The sequence below is a fragment of the Myxocyprinus asiaticus genome, chromosome 3 (assembly GCF_019703515.2).
Source record: "Myxocyprinus asiaticus isolate MX2 ecotype Aquarium Trade chromosome 3, UBuf_Myxa_2, whole genome shotgun sequence".
Classification (NCBI taxonomy): domain Eukaryota; kingdom Metazoa; phylum Chordata; class Actinopteri; order Cypriniformes; family Catostomidae; genus Myxocyprinus; species Myxocyprinus asiaticus.
In genome coordinates, this window is record NC_059346.1 from 51,504,965 (window position 1) to 51,531,759 (window position 26,795).

The 26,795-nt window shown below is 39.5% G+C and overlaps 1 protein-coding gene across 4 annotated transcripts in view; it reads left to right on the plus strand.

Moving 5' to 3' along the window:
• arhgef12b (Rho guanine nucleotide exchange factor (GEF) 12b) overlaps positions 1 to 26,795 on the plus strand; it is a 112,255-nt gene that overhangs the window by 82,104 nt on the left and 3,356 nt on the right. For 2 of the 4 annotated variants that reach the window (XM_051664803.1, XM_051664830.1), the window contains 16 exons: positions 2,929 to 2,964; positions 4,376 to 4,530; positions 7,213 to 7,359; positions 7,448 to 7,533; positions 8,120 to 8,245; positions 13,996 to 14,110; positions 15,420 to 15,520; positions 15,629 to 15,706; positions 16,044 to 16,119; positions 17,219 to 17,386; positions 17,602 to 17,689; positions 17,873 to 17,950; positions 18,038 to 18,129; positions 20,755 to 21,012; positions 21,300 to 21,545; positions 24,654 to 24,874. In XM_051664803.1, coding sequence (XP_051520763.1) covers positions 2,929 to 2,964; positions 4,376 to 4,530; positions 7,213 to 7,359; positions 7,448 to 7,533; positions 8,120 to 8,245; positions 13,996 to 14,110; positions 15,420 to 15,520; positions 15,629 to 15,706; positions 16,044 to 16,119; positions 17,219 to 17,386; positions 17,602 to 17,689; positions 17,873 to 17,950; positions 18,038 to 18,129; positions 20,755 to 21,012; positions 21,300 to 21,545; positions 24,654 to 24,874 — 2,071 coding nt within the window. The remainder of the gene's footprint in view (positions 1 to 2,928; positions 2,965 to 4,375; positions 4,531 to 7,212; positions 7,360 to 7,447; positions 7,534 to 8,119; positions 8,246 to 13,995; positions 14,111 to 15,419; positions 15,521 to 15,628; positions 15,707 to 16,043; positions 16,120 to 17,218; positions 17,387 to 17,601; positions 17,690 to 17,872; positions 17,951 to 18,037; positions 18,130 to 20,754; positions 21,013 to 21,299; positions 21,546 to 24,653; positions 24,875 to 26,795) is intronic. The other 2 variants (XM_051664822.1, XM_051664813.1) reach the window with 2 other exon arrangements.

The window sequence follows — 26,795 nt, forward strand, 5'->3', positions numbered from 1 at the left end:
AAAATGACATTGTTGAGTTTGCAGGTTAGTGTATGAAACTGGTTTAACTGCGCAAACTGAATGATTAGAAACGATTATGCAATTTCTCTGTATGTATCTTTGAAGAGGTTTCATTCAAGCTGTCAAACCACAAAAAGACATACTTGTAACTGAAAATACATTGTGTAGGCTATATGAAAGATGCATATACACAATATATCAACCAGTGATGGCTAGAGGAAATACTCTTTGTCCTTTGATAATGATTTGGGTCGAATTTAATGGAAAATTTGAGCTACAGAATTTTTAACAGCCTCCGGAGACAGCGAGCCCATGCTGTGTATGTACCTTTATGGAAACCTATGTACCTTCTTCCAGTGTGCAACCCCCTTTAAAGCTGCACTACATAACTTTGTGCTCTCAAACGACATCTGTGGTTGAAACTTAAAATTGCAAGCGATTTGCGGAAGAACACATTACGTCAATCGTGTTCTGGCACTGCTCTTCTGGTAGATGAATCTCACAATTTTAGCTTTCCTGGACATGGACTGTGTGTGATCATGACTGGGAGATATTCAGAACCGGAGTTATAACGTGCTATTTTCATGTTATTATGTTATACGATTGAACATTTAAACCGGAAATATTACTTGCTTTGATGAAGATGAGCAACACTCTTATTTACATATTTGAATGAATTTTACACTTAAATTGCTTTTCTGATATGACACACTAAGCACTACTTTTGTCTACTATTAATGTTTGAATTTTACTGTAATTTTCCATTTAAGAGGTTAAACTCGATATGGCTGATACGAGTTCAAAAGAAGACTTTATTATTTTTATACACCGTAAACTAAAAAAATAAAACGAGGATTCAATAATGATGGGGATTAAATATACTTTATTAAATGTAAAAATAATATGATTAAATATGCAATATAACAATTAAAAGAAGCCAATTTCAGAAGTCATACCTATTAAACATGTCACAGTAACTTCACCGGACAACATAGATACATCGCGATCGGTTAACACACGAGTAATGTTTGATTCATAAGAGTATGACAAGCAATATTAGCTTCATCAACCCAACCAGAAAACATATACAGCTTTATAGCAGGTAAACAACTTTGCCAAATGGATAACAGATAAACATCCATCTAGACTGCAGCGATGCTGTCCTGAACTGTGTGACTGTTACTGAACTGAGTTGAACAGCGTAGATAGTTTCTCCAGCCGGAACATGTGACAGCCGGTACTTCTTTCCTGTGTGTGTGGACATGATGTAATGACGCAAGGATGAACTACATAAGCCAGCGATTTCGCACCAAATCAAACCCGACAGCTCAAAATACAAGTCATTTTTATAGGCTTACCGTAGTGATTCAGGGTAAAGTAAGGACATTGTTTTGAACACTGATTGTATATGTGCTCGATCAGTCCTGGCAATTTGTTCATTTTAACCAAACAAATCTTACATAGTGCATATTTAATTTACCCTGCATCTCACGTTTTACCAAAGTTGTGTTGATAAATATGTTTTGAAAAGACAAAGACTATTGTGCAACGGGTAGCCCTATTTCTGTCTGAAAAAATCCCGATATATAAATCGATAATCATAGGTAAAATATTCAGATTATCGATGCGTGAAAAAGGCATTGATCCCAAGCCAAGGTTACAGTAGTAGTGACATCAGAACGATTACATTTGCTTCTGCTAATGTCTGATCTGTTTGTGAATATTTAGACAAATTATTACTGTGCATTATGTGTGACCACTGAATATAATTGACGCCCCGAATGACACATTTCTAACCTCATATTAATATGGTTTGGACAATTCAACATTGTCACACAGAAAGTCAATGTGATATAGTAGTCATTTGTATGAATATAGTACTCATTTGTCTTGTAATAAATAAATAGATATCCTGTGATAGTAAACGTATATACAGTAGATACGTATGAAATAATCGTAAAAATATGATTTATGGAAGAAGCGGAAAAAAAAAAAAATACAATGAAACTATGACATATTTCGGGTCTTTAATGACCCTATACTCTTTCAGTACTTAAAAAGGTCTTATAAAAAAAAGTTTTTTTGTTACACTATTCAGAAAAGAAAGCTTGAGGAATACTAAAGAGGTTTGTGGGCGTAACCCCTAAAATGGATGAGGTACAGGGGGTGGAACAAGGTCCCGGGTCACTAAAGACCCGAGGTATTTACTGTATATATATTTTTGCAGTGTAAAAACTGTTTATTTTTTATAAATCCTGATGTGTGTGTGTGGGAAATTGCGTACCTAATGTTTATACATCAGGCCCCTGGTGTTTACATTTCTTGCTCCATTGTAAGCATGTCTGTTAACATTACCATATTCTAGCTAGGTTGTCATGTCATTTTGTATCCTGAAATCATTTGTTGGTTTGAAGTGTTTGGGTGACAATCACAATAAATTGCATAAATTTAAATGTCCCAGATTACCCTAATTCACCTTATCCACCCTTGTAATTGGCAGAATTCATACTCTAAAAACATTCTCATTTTGGAAGCTTTTCTTTATTTTGGATTTGCATTAAACATTCCTGCAGAAGATACTGATGAGCAGCTGCTGTCTGATAATCATGCAGTTTATAGTAAGAGCAGTCTTGTCTATCTCTCAGCAGCCACGCCACAGGCCTCACAGCTATATCTGTTCCCTCTGTCTCTGTGGTTAAGACACACATGCGACGGCTGAAACAAAGCTTTGTAGTGTAGTGCTCTCCTCTGTAAGTGATCTTATTGGGACAGACACTCTGTGAAGACAGAGAGGATGATAAGAAGCTACCTCATGACTGGGGCTCTGGAGGAGACAGAGGGAGTACCGATGATGACATTGGGCTTTTAGAAGGTTTGTTTAAGGTGTTGTTAGTGCTGTGGGTAATCAGACTTTGTTTTACCTTTCAGGACACAGGACACAGGGACCCCCAGGCCTGACCGGAGGTAAGTGATCTCTTTTAGTGGTTTATCAATATGGAGTTTCAGAGTTTCTTTTAGGTAATTCGGGGGCCATATTTGTAACACGTGTGGGCAGCTACAATATTTCCAGTCATGCAAGTACAGCTCCTACCTACTTAAATGGGGAAATACTGAAATCTCCAAAACCGTTGTTAAAGATATGGTTAAATAACACATTTCAAATCAGCAATTAAATCTGGCAACAGTTGTATCATAAATTGTCCTTTTTTAGCTCAAAGCATACAAGAAACACTTGTTTTTCAGGCTGGTCCAGCAAATTCGCATGCATGTGCTTGAGTAAACAAACAAGCTATGTCTCTATCAAAAAGGTGATTGGCTCTTTCAACTCTTAAGGCGGGATGGGCATTTAAAGTAATTTTGTAGTCGAGTACTCTAAGACGATTAATCGGTTACTTGAAATTTAGAATTTAAGTTCGACCTTTAACCTTTGAACATGTTTTTCTTAAAAAATGACAAAAAACATTTGCACTCACACATAGAAACACATTTTAAGTCTTCTGAAGTGATACAATCACTCAAATAATGATAGAATTTTCTTTTTGGGTGAACTATTCCTTTAACAACGTCATGCATCCAAAGCTACAACCAATGCATGGAGTTGTAGCGACAACATTTAGGTGAGAAAAGCAGTTTAATTCTTGCCCACGGTAGGCAAAGGCACAAAGAAAAATCAAATTGCAATATTCAAGTAGTGTTTTTGCTTGTCGAATATTTAAATCTGAATGAGTACTCGATTAATCGATTACTCGTGCAAATCCCTATCATTTTCTTTTAAGCTGCTTTAAAACTACGTGTATTGTGAAAAGCACTAGTCAAGTAACTTTTATTTGTATATGTCCTCCAAATTGAGCAATTTTTCACATCCATAAATATATGAGTGGGCTGTCTCATCCCCTTATAATGTCTCTGGGGGTTTTCAATTGCCAATGCCAATATCAGGACAGCAAGGTGGCCCATAGGCCAAATAATTGTAATATTTGCATTACACAACAATGTGTATTTAACGGCAAATGGGAAGTTCACAAAATTGCTTAAATTGTATGATTACATTTATTGCACTTTATTTTACACTTAAATATTTTCTCAGAATCAGGTGAATCTATCACTTTTTTTAATCTCCAAACTTTGCATGGGAAAGCATACTAATAATCACAAAAATGGCTGATTAATTGGCCTGGCTGATATATTGGTCTGTCACTACTCTATTTGTACAAGCATACGTCTGTTCTTTGGAACTATGTGGCAGAGCTTTGACTGGCACTTTTGCACTTACTGTAAAGGGTTGTTGTGTTTTTCTGTTTTGTGCTTTTTCTTCGCTTGGATTTTCGATGTGTTCAGTTTAGTTTGTGTTTAGTTATTTAGTGTGTTTGTACAGCAGAATGGAGCCGCTGGGCTCTGGAGATGTTCAGAGTGAAGATGATCAGGTAGCTGAGGTGGAGCTGGAGCATCCTCACTGGCAGACGCTGGTGAGCAGAGATGTGTTGGCCACACTCACCCCTCAGGAAATCAAGAGACAGGAAGTCATCAATGGTGAGTGACACACTGAGCATTCACTGTGGAGATGTGTGGTCCATTGTATGAGTAGTGGTGAAGTTGTTACTCTAAATAATGTAATAAGCTACGAATGACTTTTTCTAGACTGTATTGGAATTATTTACTTCACTAATTACTCTGTTTGAACAATAATTTCATCACACAATACTTAGTGTTAAATCTCTAAAACTTATATCAGCCTTTTAACCATCGGATAATACACAAATTTTGATTTTAAATGAACCATTATTAATTGAAACCGAAAATGTAACGTAAATAACAAGAGAACAGCAACTGTAACTGGACTACTGAAAAAATGTAGGGCAGGTCCCTCCATCATAACAGGGAAGAAGTAATAGGATTATACTAAACACTGATCACGTTTACATGTCCTTAAGGAAACAGCATTTCAGCGTTTTTGCAGAAAGCGGCTTTCTGAAACTTCATGTAAACGAGAACATAGATTTTCTTATGCCGTTTAAGGGACTAAGAGAAAGTGGTTTAACAAACCTGGGTTTCTCCTGGAGAACGCAGCTTATGTGGTCATGTTAACGCATAAGCTGCGTTCTTACAGGTTTTTGAAGAGTGAGCATATGCTTGAACAGACCGAATAACAAACGTCATAGGATGGAGCCATACATCATATCAACAAGTCAATACAGCACAAAGAATTCAACATTACTGGGAGTGCCGTGGGAAAGGAGAGAAGCACATACACTATAAACAGGGTCCAAAATTTACTTTTTAGCCCACCAGCCAAGGTGGCTGGTAGATGATGAAAACATTTACCAACCAGTCAAATTTCTTACCAGCCAATTTTTATTTATTTAAATTTTTTTATTGCATTTTACAAGTGGATTTTACAGACATGAGAGACAAAAAAACAATAGTGTGAGCATGCTTAAAAGTGAACTTTTTATTTAAAGAACTGTATTGTTTTATTATTTATGAAATATTTAATTGCTAGATAGTCCGTTTAGAATACATTTTCAGATTATTCACCTAACTCACTTCGTATTATAAACTATATGTTGCCTTAAGTACACAAAACGCAGTAATGGCTCTCTGTTTACTTGGAGTGAGTAGCACTTTGTCTCATCTCAAGCTGTAGATACAGTAGCAATGAGGGTTGCTGCGGTGCTTAATAGTAATACAGGAGACACAAAGTATTTCAGTCTGGTTTTCTGTCCGCATTGCTGGAAGAATGAACATTATAGAACCGTTATCGAAACTGAACATCATGAAAATCATGTGGTTTGAATTATAATGCGATCATTACCAGAGAACTTGCAATGTGTGCTGGTGGGTAATTACAAATTACTCCCACAGCCACTGGAAATTCAGAAATGTAGGCCTGCAGAGCCTCATTGAGGACAAAACTGGAATGTGTAAAATTATTTTAAAAGCTGACACAAACTAACAGAAAAGAAAAAAAGCACCCACCAGAGTGGCCTGTGATGCTGCGAAATTCACCGGCCAAATAGAGGGTGTTAATTTCGGACCCTGACTATCCACCTTATTTTTCAGCGAAACTAGGGCGCCGCCATTATCAACCTTGAATGTGGACAACTTCCGGTATCAGCCACTTCCAGCTATTTTATCGATACAAAAATGCTACATTATGCTGCTTTATATTACAGGCTGGCAATATATGTTGTCATATTATTATCATTAATTATGATTTTCATAAGCTCATTGGTTTTGAATGCATATAGTTTTACCGTTTATCGCATTTTGCCATCGTTTAATTACACACTGTTGCTCAGGCAGAATGAATGAGAGATCAGGCGCTGACAGGACAGTCCTCCGCGCCATCTGACACGCCTCCACAAACTTTACACAACCAGCAAAGAGCAGAAAGCCGCTGGGCAAATGCTGCTTTAACTTTCTTTGCACCAAAATTGCATCTTGTTTCATCTTGGCAAATTAATAAACGCATTTTACTCTCCGTTCTTTTCAGAGAGCATTCTCTCTTTCTTAGCAGTGTATAGTAAACAGACACGCAGATCTCGCATTCAGCGTGGCTTATGAAACATCGCCTTTGGAAATAAATAAATAAAGGCATCATCGGAGGTTATTCAGGTACATATAAATGGAGGTTTACATGGAGACAAGAAACACTGCATCGTCACGATCTCGGTAAAGTAAGAAGCAGATTTTTCAAACACAGCAACAACTCTAGAATATCTAAAAAATAAAGCGTAGCAACGGAAATTAAAATAGCTAAGTCTTCCTCGGATGCCATGATTGTTATTTACACAATGGTTGCGAGGATATTACAATGCTATGGTGAAAGCAGAGTGGTGGTGACGTAGTGGGATAAAGCACATATCTGGTAATCAGAAGGTTGCTGGTTCAATCCCCACAGCCATCACTATTGTGTCCTTGAGCAAGGCACTTAACTCCAGGTTAACTCCAGGGGGATTGTCCCTGTAATAAGTGCACTGTAAGTCGCTTTGGATAAAAGCATCTGCCAAATGCATAAATGTAAATGTAAAGCTGCTTATTGACCAAGCCACATGTATACGGGAGAAAAGAGTATGCGTCTTCTACAATGCATGTAAACGGGAATGCCACTTTCTTGCAATAAGCTGCTTTCTGGTTTCCATGTAAACATAGTCACACTCATGCATACTCATATGAGCATGCAGTTATTTTTTTGTCTCATGTTCTTCACAGAGTTATTCTACACTGAGAGAGCACATGTGAGGATGCTGAGGGTTCTGGATAGTGTGTTTCACCAGCCGCTGAGCAGAGAGACCATCCTGCCTCCTGCAGACATCAAAAACATCTTCACCAACCTCGATGAGATCCTTCAGCTGCACAGTAAAACTCATTAGAACTTCACTTAAACACTTAATTTTTAAAACGTCTGAAATAAACAATCAATCTCTTCTTTCTCGCCTGTCTTCAGTATCCTTAATGGAACAAATGACAGCAGTTCGGAAAAAGACTGAGACGGTGGTCATTGACTCAATAGGAGACGATCTGCTGTCCTGGGTAAGAAAGAAAGATATTAGAAAAATATACAGCAAAATACATGTATTAAATACTGCCTTGAGGATGGCAGTTTTCTCTCCTGTCTTCATGTATTTCCTATTGAAACAAGAAGTTGGGGCAGGTTGTATTGAAGGGCTTAACATAGCCTTTAGTTACGTGACAGCCATGAACCATGATTTGCAGGTGGTATCATCCTAGAGAGCATTTTATTGGACAGAAATTTGCATAATGCTTTGAGTGCAAGATGAGTCATCAGTATTTTTGGTCTGTTTTATTGAGTAGAAAGACTGTAAAATAGAAACATCTGTTTCTGCTTCATGATAATTTTGTCAACATTTAGGAGTACACTGGCATATAGTTGCCCTCAAAGCTAACAGACATGGATTTAAAACCATAAAACACCTATTTTGATCTCATCGGCTCTTTGAAGAGAATTTCCAGCTGGAAAAAACAGTTTGTAATAGTCGGTCATGCTGGTTTTGAACATGATAGTTAGCTTGTTTCTGTTTCTGATGCTAGAAACCATCTAAAACCTTTAGATTTTCCAGGAAGGAAGTTCCATACTCACTCCTGTATTTACCCACAGTTCAGTGGGGAAGAGGAAGAGAAGGTCAAGAGAGCAGCGGGCACATACTGCAGTAATCAGCCTTTTGCCCTGGAACTCATCAAGAGCAAACAGAAGAAAGACCAGCGCTTCAACTCCTTCATACAGGTCAGCATAAATATCCACCTGTTAAATTACAAATTCAAAGGCATGCATTTTCTAGTGTAAACCAAGCATGGAGAAGAGTGTTTTTATTGAGTTTTTTTGTGTAGCGAGAAGCAGTTTGCGATGTGTAATCGAGAGCTGCAACAAAGATTCATCATTTAATGAGAACAGAGAAGGTGATTACATGATTTTGTGGCCCAAAGTGTCAGATAAATCTGAGGCTACACTGGACCAAAATACAGAGATGACAGGTCGTCCCAAAACATATGCATCTTGGTGCCAACCAAGTGTTTTCAGGGAGTGGTGTAAGCCCTGTGAATTAATTTAAGATTAGGCCTGTAGCAATTATTAAATAATCGTCTGATTGCGCGGTTAGTTGATCTAACTTCAATTATTGTGCATTTCAAATTCCAATCACATTTTAATGGCCAAATGGCGGCCAAAAGCTTGGAATAATGTACAGATTTTGCTCTTATGGAAAGAAATTGGTACTTTTATTCATCAAAGTGGCATTCAACTGATCACAATGTGTAGTCAGGACATTAATAACGTGAAAAATTACAATTACAATTTGAAAAAAATGTTCTTCTTAAACTACTTCAAAGAGTTCTCATCAAAAAATCCTCCATGTGCAGCAATGACAGCTTTGCAGATCCTTGGCATTCTAGCTGTCAGTTTGTCCAGATACTCAGGTGACATTTCACCCCACGCTTCCTGTAGCACTTGCCATAGATCTTGTCAGGCACTTCTCACGCACCTTACAGTCTAGCTGATCCCACAATGGGGTTAAGATCCATAACACTCTTTTCCAATTATCTGTTGTCCAATGTCTGTGTTTCCCTATCTGTCACTCACTCGACGTTGTGTCGATGTAGTGACACTAGGGGTCACTATTGGGAGCCCTAAACACCTGTGATCTTTGAAAAAAGGCCAAATGGAATTGGTGAGTGGAATTTGCATGCCGCTCCCCCGGACATACGGGTATAAAAGGAGCTGGTATGCAACACATCGCGTGGTCGTCACGCCAATCTGTCGCCGCCTCTTCAGCACTTGGAAAGACCTAGCATTTCTACGGGCAGGGGTTCCCCTAGAGCAGGTCTCCTGGCATGTTGTGGTTACGACAGGCGCCTCCAAAAAACGGGCTGGGGTGCCGAATGCAACGGGCACACAGCCGCCAGCTCCTGGACTGGTCCACGGCTGCATTGGCACATCAACTGCCTTGAGTTGTTTGCAGTACTGCTCGCCCTGTGGAGGTTCCGGCCATTGATCCAGGGCAAGCACGTGTTGGTCCGGACGGATAACATCAAGCGTACATCAACCGTCAAGGAGGTCTGCGCTCCCGTTGCATGTCACAACTCGCCTGCCGTCTCCTCCTCTGGAGTCAGCAGCGTCTCAAGTCCTTACGAGCCACTCACATCCCAGGCGACCTCAACACCACAGCGGACGTGCTGTCACGACAGATTATGCTCAGGGGGAGAGTGGAGACTCCACCCCCAGGCGGTCCAGCTGATCTGGAGTCGAGTCGGTCGAGCACAGGTAGACCTGTTTGCTTCCCGGGAATCCTCCCACCGCCCGCTTTGGTACGCCCTGACCGAGGCACCCCTCAGTATAGACACGCTGGCACACAGCTGGCCCCCTGGACTACGCAAAAACGCGTTTCCCCCTGTGAGCCTACTTGCACAGGCCCTCTGCAAGGTCAGGGAGGACGAGGAGCAGGTCATCCTAGTAGCACCCTACTGGCCCACCCAGACGTGGTTCTCGGACCTCATGCTCCTCGCGACAGCCCCCACCTGGCGAATTCCCCTGAGGAAGGACCTTCTTTCTCAGGGAAGGGGCACCATCTGGAATCTCCACATCTGGCCCTTGGACGGGATGCGGAAGACCTAGGTGGCTTACCACCCGCGGTGGTAGACACGATCACTCAGGCTAGGGCTCCCTCTACGAGGCGCTGTATGCTTTTAAGTGGCGTTAGTTCGCTAAGTGGTGTTCTTCCCGACGCGAAGACCCCCAGAGATGCGCAGTCAGATCGGTGCTTTCCTTCCTGCAGGAGAGGCTGTAGGGGTGGCTGTCCCCCTCCACCTTGAAGGTGTATGTAGCCGCTATAGCGGCACACTTTGACACAGTGGACGGTAAGTCCTTAGGGAAGCACGACCTGATCATCAGGTTCCTGATAGGCACTAGGAGGTTGAATCCCTCCAGACCACATCTCATCCCCTCATGGGACCTCCCTGTAGTCCTTCGGGGTATACGCAGAGCCCCCTTCGAGCCCCTGGAGTCAGCTGAGCTTAAGGCATTCACTTTGAAGACTGCCCTCCTGACTGCGCTCACTTCCATCAAGAGGGTAGGGGACCTGCAGGGCGTTCTCTGTCAGTTAAACGTGCCTGGAGTTCGGTCTGGGCTACTCTCACGTGATCCTGAGACCCCGACCGGGCTATGTGCCCATGGTTCCCACGATCCCGTTTAGGGATCAGGTGGTGAACCTGCAAGCGCTGCCCCAGGAGGAGGCAGACCCAGCTTTGGCGTTGCTGTGTCCGGTGCGTGCTTTACGCATCTATTTGGATCGCACGCAGAGCTTTAGAAGCTCTGAGCAGATCTTTGTCTGCTTTGGTGGACAGCGGAAAGGAAGCGTTGTCTCCAAACAGAGGATCGCCCACTGGGTCATTGATGCCATCGTGATGACATATCACAAACCCACTCTACTAGGAGTGTAGCGGCCTCCTGGGCCCTGACCAGTGGCGCCTCTTTGGCAGACATCTGCAGAGCAGTGGGCTGGGCGACCTTTGCCATTTGCGAGGTTCTATAATCTCCGGGTTGAGCCGGTTTCATCCCGTGTGTTGTCAGGTCTGAACAGGTAAATTCCGGGACAGCTGGCCGGTTGTACCGCTTGCGTATAGCGCCTTTCCCCTCCCATGAGTTGAAGACGTGCGCCTTTGACTCCCAGTTGTGTTCACAAGTTGTGATCCTTGGATGATTTTCCTCCTTAGCCCTGTGGCAGACGAGTTTGCGGAGAAACTCGCTGCCGGCCCAGTAAATGTGCTAACTAAGCCCTGTACAGGGGTCGGTGCTCCAAATGCACTGGTTCCTCATAGGTGACCCCATGTGATATATCTTTCGCTAAATCATTTCCCTGTCGGTAAACTGCGTCTTCCTTGGGCAGAGGCCCATCTGCCGGTCACCATGCTTGTAGAAACTCCTCCCCCCTCAGGTAGGACCTACCAGGTGACTTCTCCACATGACATACTTCCGACAAGACTCGGTAAGACCTTGTGATGTATCTCAATCCGAAATACCACCCCCCCCCCCCCCCCGGGCGGGGTGTGGTCTCCGCGGTGTCTTCCCCTTGGGAGTGGCACCCCACCCCCCCACCCCCCCATCGACGGAGACATTTATGGCCCCCAGTCGGTTAACATATTCCACTCTTTTTGGGAAGAAAAAAGAGGAAAAGAGGCCACGGCTGGGCTAGCCTGTCCCTATTTGTTGGGCAGTCGACTTGTTCCCGAAGGACCGTTTGACGCTCGTAAGCGTCGGGGGAGGTTATGTGAAGGCCTGGTGCGCTGGCTACGAGGCACACAGAGGTCTGCCCATCTTGCACCACTAGTTCGTGTAACACAGTTCAGTAGTCATGGCGTTTTGTATAGGGACCCCTAGTATCAGTACATCGACACAACGTCGAGTGAGTGACAGATAGGGAACGTCCTGGTTACTTTCGTAACCTCCGTTCCCTGATGGAACCAAGACGTTCTTTGCCCACTCTAACCTTTTTTTTTTTTTTTCTGTTTCAAAAGTGGCTTTTTCTTTGCAATTCTTCCCATAAGGCTTGCACCCTTGAGTCTTCTCTTTACTGTTGTACATGAAACTGGTGTTGAGCAGGTAGAATTCAATGAAGCTGTCAGCTGAGAACTTGCGAGGCATCTATTTCTCAAACTAGAGACTCTGATGTACTTATCCTCTTGTTTAGTTGTACATCTGGCCTTACACATCTCTTTCTGTCATTGTTAGAGCCAGTTGTCCTTTGTTTTTGAAAACTGTAGTGTACACCTTTCTATACAATCTTCAGTTTTTTGGCGATTTCAAGCATTGCATAGCCTTCATTCCCCAAAACAATGATTAACTGATGAGTTTCTAGAGAAAGCTGTTTCTTTTTTGCCATTTTTGACCTAATATTGACCTTAAGACAGTCTATTGCATACTGTGGCAACTCAAAAACAAACACAAAGACAATGTTAAGCTTATTATAATTTAATTAACCAAATAGCTTTCAACTGTGTTTGATATAATGGCAAGTGATTTTCTAGTACCAAATTAGCAATTTAGCATGACTACTCAATGATAAGGTGTTGGAGTGATGGCTGCTGGATATGGGGCCTGTCTAGATTTGATCAAAAATGACTTTTTTCAAATAGTGATGGTGCTGTTTTTTACATCAGTAATGTCCTGACTATACTTTGTGATCAGTTGAATGCCACCAATTTCCTCCCGAAACAGCAAATTCTGAACATTATTCCAAACTTTTGGCCACCAGTGTATAAACATCATCAACGGCACATCATTCAGTTGAATTTCGAGCATCACTGAGCAGCACCGTGGATGTCAACCAGAGCAGCTCCTGTCCGGAAGAGCTCGTGAAGTGCTTTTCAAGCACTCTGATGCGTGCGCCATCAGGAGAGGCTCATGCCAAACTCCCGTGAAAATATAAACAAACAAATCTAAACTTTGATGGTGAACACAAAGAGCTCCGGCTTCACTTAAAATGAGCATGTAATGGCAAATGTTCCTGGACATAGCAGGTTCATGCACACAGTGTTAATGATACACAGTGACAGAGGAGACACGTGCTTACTCTATTTCTGTGGAGTGATAAAATTATGTAATGAAATCTCAAAGGTTTTGCGTCATGAGAAATAAGGGATTGTGTGTTTAATCAAAGAGCATTAAAATAACGCGTGAAAGTCAAGAAATGAGAACAGAAATGTTTTATTATAGCATAATATAATATAGTATAATAAAAATCTATAAAAACAATTATTTAATTAAAAAAATATATAAAATAAAATATGTTCCAAAAACAATTTACATGTAAATTGACCAAAACTATGTTGACCAAAAAGAGAGACATATTTTATGTATTTAGAAATATTTTGATATTTGATGAATGATGACATAAGTCGGTAAAGCCTTAAAAGGAAATCATATATCCCTATTTTATTATTTGATTTATAAGTTAAATATGTAAACATGTGTTCTTAAGGTATACTGTATGAAGCACACATACACCTTAAGAAATATGACAATATATATGACAATTAATCGTCACAGCCCTAAAACAATTATAAAGCAATAATTTGTTTGACAATTAATCATCAGCCATATTTCATAATCGTGACAGGTCAACTTAAAATGTATTAACTGATGTGCTAAATTCCGAGATGAAAAGAAAGCGTTGCCCCAAACCCTATTCCATCCCAGCCCAATATCCAATTACAGCTCTCTCTCTCTCTCTCTCTCTCTCTCTCTCTCTCTCTCTCTCTCTCTCTCTCTCTCTCTCAGACCGCAAATTTAGAAATTGTCTCTGTAACTTGAAGAGCACATTGCTTACATGCATATGGTGCTACCCCCTTACCCACAGACAAATATTTGATCAAGGGATGAAAAGCTAGATGTACACTAAAATAATTTTACACGGCTGAAATACAGAGCATACTTTTGAACAAAAGAGTAAATGTCGTTATAATATAATGGTGTTTGGATTGCAGGAAGCGGAGAGTAACCGGAATTGCCGCAGGCTGCAGTTGAAAGATATTATTCCTGTGGAGACGCAGAGACTCACAAAGTATCCTCTTCTGCTGGAGAACATCGCCAAATACACAGGTTCAGCAGCCACTTTATTAAACGCTGATATTACAGATGTGTCACAATTATTTTGGTTTTTGTTACCGGTTACTTGTCATTTAAAGAATTGTTTAGCTATTTGATTGTCTTTTTTTGTTCAGTGTAACCTTAAGACACATACACCTTTAGAAGAATAAATAATATTATAGAGAATTGTACTCACTTATAACTTTATTAGGAACACTATGGTCCTAATAAAGTGCCCGACGTGGTCTTCTGCTGTTGTAGCCCATCCGCCTCAAGATTCAACATCCTGAGATGCTATTCTGTTCACTACAATTGAACAGATCGGTTATCTGAGTTACCATAGCCTTTCTGTCAGCTCGAACCAGTCTGACCATTCTCAGTTGACCTGTCTTATCAAAATGGCGTTTCTGTCTGCAGAACTGCCGCTCACTGGATGTTTTTTTGTTTTTGGCACCTTTCTGAGTAAACTCTAGAGACTGTTGTGTGTGAAAATCCCAGGAGGTCAACAGTTACAGAAATACTCAAACCAGCCCGTCTGGCACTAACAATCATGCCACAGTCGAAATCACTGAGATCACATTTTTTCCCCATTCTGATGGTTGATGTGAACATTAACGGAAGCTCCTGACCTGTATATGCATGATCTTATGCATTTCACTGCTGCCACATGATTGTCTGATTAGATAATCACATGAATAAGTAGTTGTACAGATGTTCCATATGGGCCCTAAGAGCAAGACATAATAATAGAGTAGCTGGCAGAGCAATGTCGATTTAACTTTATGCACATTGTGACGTCTCAAACTGTCAGTCTGCAGCTCATACAATAATTAAAAAAACTTTTTTTGCACTTTCTTTTTGTTCTTATACTTTTTTGTGCTATATTACAATGCATTTACACACTGACGTAATGAGTGATAAATGCAGTCATGCAATCAGACACAAGTCCGAACACAATTGGTCAAAAGAGACTCATATTACCTGGTACAGTATGGCAGTGGCGCCTGTCCATTTGTGATCAGATTGCCCGAAACACATCTTTAATACCAGGCAATAAATGGCACACACACACGGCGAGAGAGAGAGTTAAATCAAAACTGATGCACTAGTTAAAATGGTTTTCTTGTTTCTGTTATATCTGTAAAAATGTCAAAGAGCATTTGGAATTATCCGTCAGTGTTTCAAAAATTTTCAGTTAACACAACCCCTGGATCAAATAATGATCTAACGATTGTGTAATAACTGCGACAGGTTTAATTACACACATATGTATATGTTGTTATTGAAATGTGTGACTGATGGTCATGTGTTGTGACTGCAGAGAACCCAGAGGAGAGAAGTAAAGTGAAACAGGCTGGTGAGTGCTGCAGAAAGATTCTCACTCACGTCAACCAGGAGGTGAAAGAAGCTGAGAACAAACAGGTGAGTAAATAACAGTGATTTGGTGAAAAGTGACCTCAGGTCAGATTGAAAGATTAGTGATGAAACTAAAGCATCCTGGACTGATCCCTGTTTCTCCGCTGCCCTCAGAGGTTAGAGGACTACCAGAGACGACTGGACCTGTCCTCACTGAAGCAGAGCGAGAATCCTATGATCGCTGAGTTTAAGGTCAGACCTCGCATTTCTGTGATTGAATCTGACCATACAAATTTGACATGCTCAATGTAAAGTATAACCTAATCTAATAACACAAATTTCACTCACTTGAATTCAGTGATAGTGATAATGTCATATGGGCATGATAGAAATCTTATTGGGCAGTGAGTTGTTTTAGCAGATGAAGAAAAAAACTACCCATTCAGTTTTCATCTTGAAGGTTTCTGAATTTCATCCCTGTCCATAGGAATGCACAATGTACATGACTGTTTCAATTCAAAGTCTTGTTTACGGTGAATAGTGATCTGTCGGTGAGCTATTGTTATCAATATATCTATTCTCCCTCTAGAACTTGGACTTGACTAAGAGGAAAATGGTGCATGAAGGACCCCTATCCTGGAAAGTCAACAAAGACAAAACAATTGGTGGGTATGCCTTGTCTCAGAATTCACCATAGACCAAACCTAATTTAAAAGTTCATGGAAAACAGGAAATGAAATAGTTTGTTGTACTATGACCATTAATGGAGGCTACGCTGCAAAAACGGGCCATTCGTCATTGCATTGACGTGCACATTAACATATGACTGCCCACATTTACATATTAGTGCCTCTTCAGTATTCAGCAACTTGGTCGGGCCATTAGTACTCATTATACATATTAAAGGTATAGTTCACCCAAGAATGAAAATTCTCTCATCATTTACTCACCCCCATGCCATCCCAGATATGTATGACTTTCTTTCTTCTGCTGAACACAAATGAAGATTTTTAGAAGAATATCTCAGCTCTGTAGGTCCATACAATGCAAGTGAATGGTAGCCATAACTTTGATGGGCCAAAAATCACATAAAGGCAGCATAAAAGCAATCCATATGACTCCAGTGGTTAAATCCATATCTTTCAGAAGTGATATGATAGGAGTGAGTGAGAAACAGATCAATATTTATCTTTTGTTCACTATAAATGTCCACTTCCATGTTCATCTTTTGTTTTTTGGCAATTCACATTCTTCGTGCATATCGCCACCTTCTGGGCAGGGAGGAGATTTTATTGCAAAAAAATTATTTAAATATTGATCTATTTCTCACCTATACTTATCATATCACTTCTGAAGATACGGATTTAACCACTGGAGTCTTATGGATTATTTTAATGCTGCCTTTATGTGCTTTTTGGAGCTTTAAAATTATGGTACCCATTCACTTGCATTGTGAGGACATACAGAGCTGAAATATTCTTCTACATATCTTCATTTGTGTACAGCAGAAGAAAGAAAGTCATACACATCTGGGATGGCATGAGGGTGAGTAAATGATGACAGAATTTTCATTTTTGGGTGAACTATTCCTAAACAAAATTACCACAATTATTCAGGCAAAAAATAATGCTACAAAAGTTTATAAGTTGGCACCTTTAATGTAATAATATTAAATTATTAATATGTGTGTGTGTGTGTGTGTGTGTGTGTGTGTGTGTGTGTGTGTGTGTGTGTGTGTGTGTGTGTGTGTGTGTGTGTGCTCAGAGCTGTATACACTGCTGCTGGAGGATATCTTGGTGCTACTTCAGCGGCAGGATGAGAAGTTGATCTTAAAATGCCACAGTAAGAATCTGGCTGGAACTGCTGAGACCAAACACATCTTCAGCCCCATCATCAAACTCAGCACAGTGATGGTGCGCTCGGTCGCCACTGGTAAGCAGTGCTGCCTTCAAAAAACACTCAAACAGCTTTGTAAAGATGATGTGACTCCTGTTAAAAAATATATTAGGTAAAACAATTTGTGAAATATTAACACTCACCTAAATTCGATGCCAAATGGGTCAAAAGGCTTTTTCATGAAACTAACACAAAGGCTAGCATATTTAAGAGTGTAGTTGGACTAACTGTATTGTGTGAATGTGTTACAGACAACAGGTCATTCTTTGTGATCTCAATGTCTGATAACGGAGCCCAGATCTACGAGCTAATGGCACAGACTGTATCTGAGCAGAGGACGTAAGTGCTGCACTTTAAAGCCATGATTCCCTTTTATCAGTCATTTACGTTAAGATTTTATGTTTTGGACTTCTGCATATTATCTTAAGGGATTGTAAAGGGTTTATGTCTGCAGTTACAGGCCTAAAAAGCCTCTGAAAACCCAATTCATTTTCGAATTTTGATTGATTTTCCCATCACTAGGTGGCAGTGTCTTATCACACAAAGAGCAGACTGCATGCAGACCAAACTACAAAACATCATTCCATTACCTCAGACGGAGTGAGTTTAAGTCCTCTCCATCATTCATGAGAGAATTTTAAATCCCTCTGTTTTACTAACGTGCTAATTTCTGACATGTTTTCACAGTGGGGAACGTGAAGAGGTTGAGTTGATGAACTCTGGTGTTCAGAAACTTAAAGACTCTGAGCCCATTTCCTTAGGGAGCATTCAAACTCCAGGTGAATGATTTCTTTAAATAATTCTGTCCACTTAGATAGAAAAATATCATCTGATTGACAATCACAGTTTTGTTTTTATTAAGGCTGTCAATAGATAAAATAAAAAAATAAAAAATAATAATTCAGACAATTAAAATACATTAAATTATTGTGGCAGACGAATAAAGCATTGATGAGACAAAAAGATACTTTAGAAGGCAATATATATTGTTTATTTCCATATTATTAAACATAAGAGTTTTATTGGCCTACAGTTCACAGCCATCTTTTTTGTATTGGACCCTTTTCACAGACTGTGATGACACGTTTCTGCCTTATGTAGCAGCGTAAATCTAACACACTTTTTTATATTTTACATTTTTAAATGGTTTATTGTACATTTATAACATTGTACTTTGTATTATATTACCCTGGAATTAGTAAAAAAAAAAAAAAAAAGTTACCACAGATTAGCATTGCTCCGATACAAAAATTTAGCCCTGGTACCTCGGTATCGATACTAGCTCGATACTTAGGCAACACATTTTTAAAAAGAAAAAAACTCAAAAAAATTATTTTTGATGAAATTACACAGAAAATTACTTGACTAAAAGAACTGCATAATGTCTTATAGATACAAATGACGCCTTTTCTTTTTTTTATTTTTCTGGATTCCATGTTAAATGTTTTAATGAAATGTTATGATCAAATTGTATTTAATCAAATACTTATATATATATATATATATATATATATATATATATATATATATATATATATATATATATATATATATATATATAATTTCTGGTAAAAAACAAAACAAAAAAAGATGCACAACAGAGCTTAACAGTATTAATGAAAACATTCAATGAAAACAATCTGATTATCTGAGGCAAAAGGCTGCCATGGCTGAATCACAACATGCTGTTATTTAGTACACTTGCTTTTGTGAAATTGCTTACAGATAATAATAAAAAAATAATAACCATTTAATATTATCTTATTGTTATTATAAGTATTATTGCGACTACTCTGAATATCACACTTTTATACAGTCGTTATATTTTTCTGTCGTAATGTCTTCAATTCCACGCATCCAGTTAAATAAAGCTCTTATTTCAGTGGGACTTTTATTTTAAAAGACCTTTGAAGTTCTTCCTGTTTGTGAAGAGTTCATTATATCAAGCTTCCTGCGACTCGCAAGCTGAAATCTCCGAGCTGCAACAGTGAAAACGGTCATTTGAGAGCTCACAGCCGATTATACACTAAACACGCTGCACTGTGGTTCTGCAGATGGATACTATTGGACACACTGCATGAAAATCAAGCATTAGTAGTGTGCATTGCATTTGTGTGCATGCCAGCTTGTGTGTGTGAAGGAGATAACGGAGCAGGACGGCGCTTCTCATTCGTTCTGTGTCACGCATGTGACTATTTTATTTCATAAAATGACATCCTTCTGCTGTTTAATGATCACACTTGCCCATATCGAGACTTTTTTTAATTATTATTTTCAAATGGTCTTTGATTTCATTTAAAAACTCTCACATTACATTACATTTTGCTAGTGGCAGCATACTTTAATATGGTACCGAAATTAACTACAAGATGATATCGTTCCGTTTAAATTTTTTTGGTATCGCAATATTTCTTTAGTACTGGTATACTGCACAACCCTACCACAGAATCGATGAGGTTTCTAATACAGCTGCTGGGGGAATGACAGTACATTTTCCATCTTCTCTTTTCTGACTGTCATAATCCATCGCTCTCTATTTTTTTCTTGATTTGGAAAGTTGTGGAAACGTACTAGTGGCTTTTTCTTTTGAGGTTGTAGCTAATGGGTAAGCAAAAATTATATTTGCCGTGGTCTCCCATTCACCCTGCAATTGTTTACTTCCGCATTCCAAAACCCGGAAGTGTGAAAAGGGTCCTTTGAATTCGCATCAATGTACACATGCATCAGATGGAGCGTCCCACTTTGGTTGTGTCGCATAAAAAACAGCATTTTTAGGTCACTGTATCAAGTCAAACGTATTTTATAACTTAGAAAATCATGTCTAGAGATCAGTGCATTCGGAATCGCACTCCGTCCGGCTGTGTTTGAACACAAGAACACATTCTTATCTTTTGATAGTTTCAAGCTAGTCTGCTTAGCCAGACCTTCGACTAAACCTTTAACTATTGAGAGCTCTGTGGGCGGTCCGTGCCATCTGAGGCTGAATTACTCTGATAGTAGCAATATTCCATATTACGATCCGGGGACATGATAAATTTTTTTAACAGGTTAATTTTTATATAATTAATCGCACTGACTTAAGTTAAATTGACAGCCTTAGTTTTTATGTGACATTTAGAGACAGGGAAATCTAAAAATAAATGGTACCACAATGAAAGACTGGTAAGTAATGAAGTGGCAGCTAATTTAAATAATGACACAGCAGTCTCCATGTACAGTCGCACAGTCAACACCAAAGAATTTGTTTATACAAAGTAATATATATGATTTATTTCACAAGCATAATTTGAAACACTCTGTAGTTTACTTGCTACTAAGTGCCTCAAACCTCCCAAACTTTGTGCAAATAGAGTGATTACTGTAGTTGTTCATAATATTTTTTGATGTATATTTTCTTTGTATAGAAAAAGATGGCACCGAGGTCATGCAAACCCCACCAGTTAGCACCAATCCGTTTGAGACCAAATCAGATGAGGAAGAGGAAGAAGAAGAAAGCTCACTACAGGATCAAGGTGAAGATGATGAAGCATTCGTAGTGGCTGATCTGACTGAGAGACTGACATTCCTGAAGCAGCGTTCGAGACTGGGCATCGCCATAGATGAGGACGAGGCCGAAGCCTTTGAGCTCCAGCCACTCAGAGCGGATGAAGCTCTTAGAACATGTGAGTGCAAAACACCACCATGGAATCATGACACACAGTACTGTGCAAAAGTCTTTGGCACACACGATGTTTCACAAAAATATTTGTCTTAAGACGGTTATTTTATATCTTCTGATTTAGTATGTTAATAGGAAATATCCCTTTTAAATTCCCCAAAAATCTTTTTGCAAATAGAATAAAAGTAGAACAATTTAGTTTTTTTATGTTTGCTGAAGATGTACTGAAAAAATCCTAACATCCTAACCCTTCAGATCCATTTATTTCTCGCCCTATTATGTTTTGATTAGTGGCAGCACTGAGACAGCTGCTGATCAACCACATGTCCTCTCAGGAGGACACAGACAGAGACACTGAAAGAGCAGAGCAGCATATGCAGAGGACAGACTCTCAGCAGGGGACACAGGACAACGCTGTAAATGCATCCTCGGTTGAGAACGGCTCTGAAAGGACAGACAGAGGCGAGACCAGAGTAGAGAACACACAGGAACTGCCCTCTGGAGACACCGGCTTCTTTGAGACGCCTGAGGATTGTGGTGTGTGGTTGTCCTCTTGTAGAGAAGTTAGATTGTTTCTGTGGAGGAATTCATAATAACTTAATTCACATTGAAAATATTGTTTTTAGTTGTATTAACAGTATTTTAGGAAAATGATGGTAAATAAAGTCAATATCTGATTTAACCTCTTCAACTCTGCGGAACGGTGGCAGGTCCAGAAGGGGGCGCTATGTCACGAAAAAAGTTTACGCTTAAAATTTTCAAGTCTCCAAATACATAAGTCAGGCATATGGGGTATCGTTTGAAAGCTCAGAATCTGAACTTTTTATAGTTATCCATCACATCTGCATTTATGTTACATAAAATAACAAAATAAGGCCTCAAAACATTCGCGTTGCAAATAAGCATCACCTAGAGGTAATGTGGTAGAAATATTAATATGAATATAAAAATCTTTCAAATAGCACGTAAATAGATTAATACCACAGTTCATAAGATTTTCAAAAGAATCATAAAGTGAAATATAATTTCTTTAAGTCATCAAATACAAATGTCTAATTTTTGCACCGATCACTGCTGCTGTAAGCCCCAAATAGCTTAAAACATTATATCTGATTTACCGTAGGCATTTTTCAAAAAGATTAGACATTGTTTACTTGTCTGTGAGCTTGCTTGTGTGAATAATCCAATGTTATATCTTAGATGTCCAGAACAAAATATGCAGTCCAGCAGGAAAAGCATGCTGAATAAATAATCGGAAATATACTATATGTTATCGACTATTGATAACATGTTGTATATCATCACAAAGGTGAGGATCTTGGCTTTCTAATGACACCTAGAGCTTCTAGTCCACTCAGAGGCCGAGATATTTGATGAAACAACAATGTTGGTGCATAAACTGACAATTAGAGCATGACACTGAGCAAGACGCTCGTAAGTAACAAGCTTATTCAAAATTCTGATAACGTAAGGAACCCGTGATTACATGACACTTATTCTCTGGTTTTGACATCGAAATGTAAATGGGTATGAGCACAACACGTGCGGACATGTTATAAGCCGGTAATAACGCCGGTTAAATTTACATACAACATGAAACGCGGGAAGAAGCCAAAAAAATTACGGGTGCTGACTGGTTCTTGCTCAAGCCACTAAATAATATTGGATTATGTATATATTTCATAAAACCAGAGGTCAAGTTCGTCAACTAAATAACATTGAAAAGTTTTTTCCTTCCTAAAGTCACTTTAGCTTGATCACTGGGGGCTTTAGGACATTAAGGCATGATTTTCTATAAAGCTGCTTTGAAACTGTTTATTGTGAAAAGTGATATACAAATATAAATTACTTGAGTGTAGACAAACATTTTTCTCAAGAAAAACATGAAAATTGTGAGTTCATATTAGTTTTTCCTCATTACAGTCAAACAGAATAAATGCAGTTCTATTGTTTAATTTACTTTATTATAGAGCTCTACTTTTTGTTGCCAGTTTCAGACACTGTCATTTATGATTTAATGTCATTTTATGATTTTAAAGACATTTATGTTGAATCCTTGAATACGTTTTAGTGAAACATTTTTGAGTAGGGAAGTAACGGTTTCACGGTATACCACGGTTTTAAAAAGAAACTGTTATCAAACCGTTTACATTTATAATTCACGGTATTGCTTTGATTCCCCCCTCCCCAAAATCCATGTAAAGGAATGAAAATTTCCATTGTAAATATCAGTTAAATTAAAACAAAATCGGCTACATTTGCACAACATTATATAAACTTAATCAAATAAATCTGTAACTTGCGACATCCTCCTGTTTCACTCAACCGTCACTTTATTTTAAAAGCCACACGTGTGAACTGCACGGCCGTCAGAACTCAGGCGGCTGCTCCAGTGTACTAGTATTATAAAGAGATGCAATTTATCCGTTTTTTTTCTCTGAACAATGTGATTTTGACCAGGTGTGACTTATATTCAGTTGCGACTTTATTTCCGGAAAATACGGTATATCATAAATAAATATGAAACTGGCAATAATTTTTGCAAGACATCTTAATTCCACGATACCGTAATACCGTAGTATTTATTTTGAAGGTTATTGTACCGTGAACATTTCATATCATTACACACCTATTTGTGGGTGTTTTTTTAATTATTTTTATCATATCGTATTGTGAGGCTTTGTATCATATCGTATCGTGAAATTTGCGTATCCTTACATGCCTAGTTTGTGTGAGTGAGATACATGTTATATCACCCTCTTGTGGTCTTCCAATGCCAATACGTTAAACAGAGACCAACTGAGTGAATTGAAAAGCACGCATATTGGGCTTCTAATTTAAATGTCAGCTAATTTAAATATATATGCCTCAAAAATATATCGATAAAATACTGTTCAATAATCGACATTTTATGACATCCCTAAAACATACACAATATTACTTATGAATAATTGGAGTCTGAAAAAAATTAGACACATTTTTGGTAGTTAGTCCACAGTATGTTTAACAGGTGAGCTTTTAAACTGGAGTGTGAAAAATTGCAGGCGACAGCCCAAAAATGCACTAGAGTTAAAGGTGCACAAAGTATTTTATTTCATTTTTCTAAAGAAATGAATAGTACATTTTTGTGTCGTTTTTTTTATGTTAATTATCAAATCATTCTGAATCAATCGATCATCAGCTTTTTCACAAACTTGTGGAGTTCATACCAGCTCAAGTTCATGTTCAATGCTAAGACATTTGGAAATTCATGTTATTTTTCCATTAAACTTGTTGCTTAAAATGTTATACTGATAATTTGTCATGAATAATCTTTGCAAATTAGAAGCATTTTTACTAGTGGTCTCAGAATTTGGACCAAACTGTATGTTTAAATATAAAGTGCTCTCACATGAGACACTTTATTTCAATATCACCACTATTGTCAGACACTTTTAGTTGCAGAATAATTATTAACAGGTCACAAATACACCTGCGAATAGGGTGGTTCTACAACGGCATCGTTAACCGAAAGCATTTGCTTTTGCGTGATATTGCATCCACAACAGTAGGTGTCACTATAAAGTCCAAGAAATTACTCTGTGCATCTTTAACTGTTGACGTAACAATATGTCATATCATCTAACTATTCATTCTCTGTCTCAGCAGGCAGTTTTATGGTGCTGGAGGTGTACGGAGGCTCTGGTGAGAGTAGCACAGATGATGATGTACATGGCAGCAGTGGGGAACCAGTGGCTGGTGGAGACTCAGGCATTGACTTGAAGAAGCTCCTCTCTTCCTCGTCCCAGAGCAGTGGAGGACCAAACCTCAACAGACAAATTATGACTTACATACGTCTACTACAGGCCAACCTGCTGCACCTGAAGGTAACACAAACCGATCTAGCTACAATATACAATTTTGAGGTCGACCGATAGTGGATTTTATCGATACCTATAACTACGGTGGTGGAAAAGACTGAGAAATAAAATTGATTTTATTGAATGTCAAAAAATTGTCTTAAGTCTTTCTTTACTATGACAGGCACAGACATAGAGGCTATAAGGTTACTTATCATTTAACCAAAATCCCAATAATAACCAGAAAAAATAATGATTTGTGCATAACATGGGACTTTAAACAAGCCAGAAACACACCAGGGACTCTTATTTTGAGATGATGGAGACTTGGCTCCATTACAATGCTCTATATTTAAGTATTTACCAAATTAAGCTTTTATAGCCTATAGATTCACCAGATGAAGGGTTTTGTAAATATATTTTTCATCTGATGATGCTTTATGAGGAGTAAAGTTTATTATTATTGACAAGATATGAGTTTCAGCACTGGATTGCAGCGCAGCACTTGTGTCCTTGCCGTCATTTAAATCGCAGGGTGACAATGAGGGATGCTCGCTCTCCATCATTGGAGAATCCCCGCTTTCCTTCACAGGGGAATGCCTTTGAGGGCGGTCTCTCTTAGGAAAGTAGTGACGACAGACGTGTCACTCACAGGATTGGTCGCGGTGTGCGTAGGCAGAATAGTGCAATAGTGCTACGCAGTGCACACATAAACTTTCTGGAGTTACTGACAGTGTTTCTAGCATTGAAGCACTTAGTACAGTTGATTCAAGGCCACAATGTCCTAGTCAGATCGGACAACATGACAACAGTGGCATACATTTACAGTGACTTCTCAGCTTGGCACAAAAGTTGAATGTGTGGAGCGGTGCCCGCTTTCTCTCATTGCGTGTGACGCACGTTCCAGAAGTGGTGAATATGGGGCCGGATCTCCTGTCCAGGGGGAATCCTCTGTACGGAGAGTGGAAGCTTCACCCTCAGGTGGTGAGTCAGCTATGGGAGAGACACGGGCGAGCTGCCGTAGATCTCTTTGCATCGCACGAAAACGCTCAATGCCCTCTGTTCTTCTCTCTGGTGAGAGAAGGTGCTCCTATGGGTGTGGAGGCTCTAGTGCATCCATGGCCATTCCCACCACTTTACGTGTTTCTCCCACTGAGTTGAATCATTCCAACTCTGAGTAAGAAAATACGGTCACTCAGTCATACTGATTGCCCCGTACTGGCTGGGGAAACTGTGGCTGGCAGAAATAATACAACACTTATACGGCCAGCCTTGGCCCCTCTCGCTGCACAGGGGCATGCTGTTGCAAGCACGGGGGGAAATATTTCACCCCGACCCAGACCAAGTAGCTCTTTGGGCTTGGACCGTGAGAGGCTAAATTTGAGTGATTAACCCCGAGGGTGATTGAAATGATTCAGACCGCGAGGGCTGCCTCAACGCACTCCACGTACGATCGGAAATGGAGTATGTTTGAGCAGTGGTGTGCACACAGACACACTGTTCCATTTTTATGTTCGGTGGCAGACATTTTGTGGTTTCTTCAGGAACATTTGGATAAAGGCAGGGCCTTTTTTACCATCAAGGTTTATCTCGCTGCCATATCGGCCTGTCATTTGGGAATTGACTCAAGTACTCGACTTGAGTAGGTCAACACCCACTTACTTGCAGGTTTATGAGGGGCGCTCGGCATTTGAACAGTGTGAATAAACCGCTAGTTCCGTCATGGGATCTGTCCGTGGTTCTATATGCGCTTTCTCAGCCTCTTTTTGAGCCTGTTGAAAGTATGGAATTGAAGCTCCTTTTGCTAAAGGCAGCTTTGTTACTGGATCTGATGACCACGAAGCAAGTTAGTGAACTCCATGCTTTGTCGGTACATCACTCTTGTATGCGCTTTGCGGTGGATTTGTCGAGAGTGTCTCTTAAAATGAATCTAGCCTTTGTGCCTAAG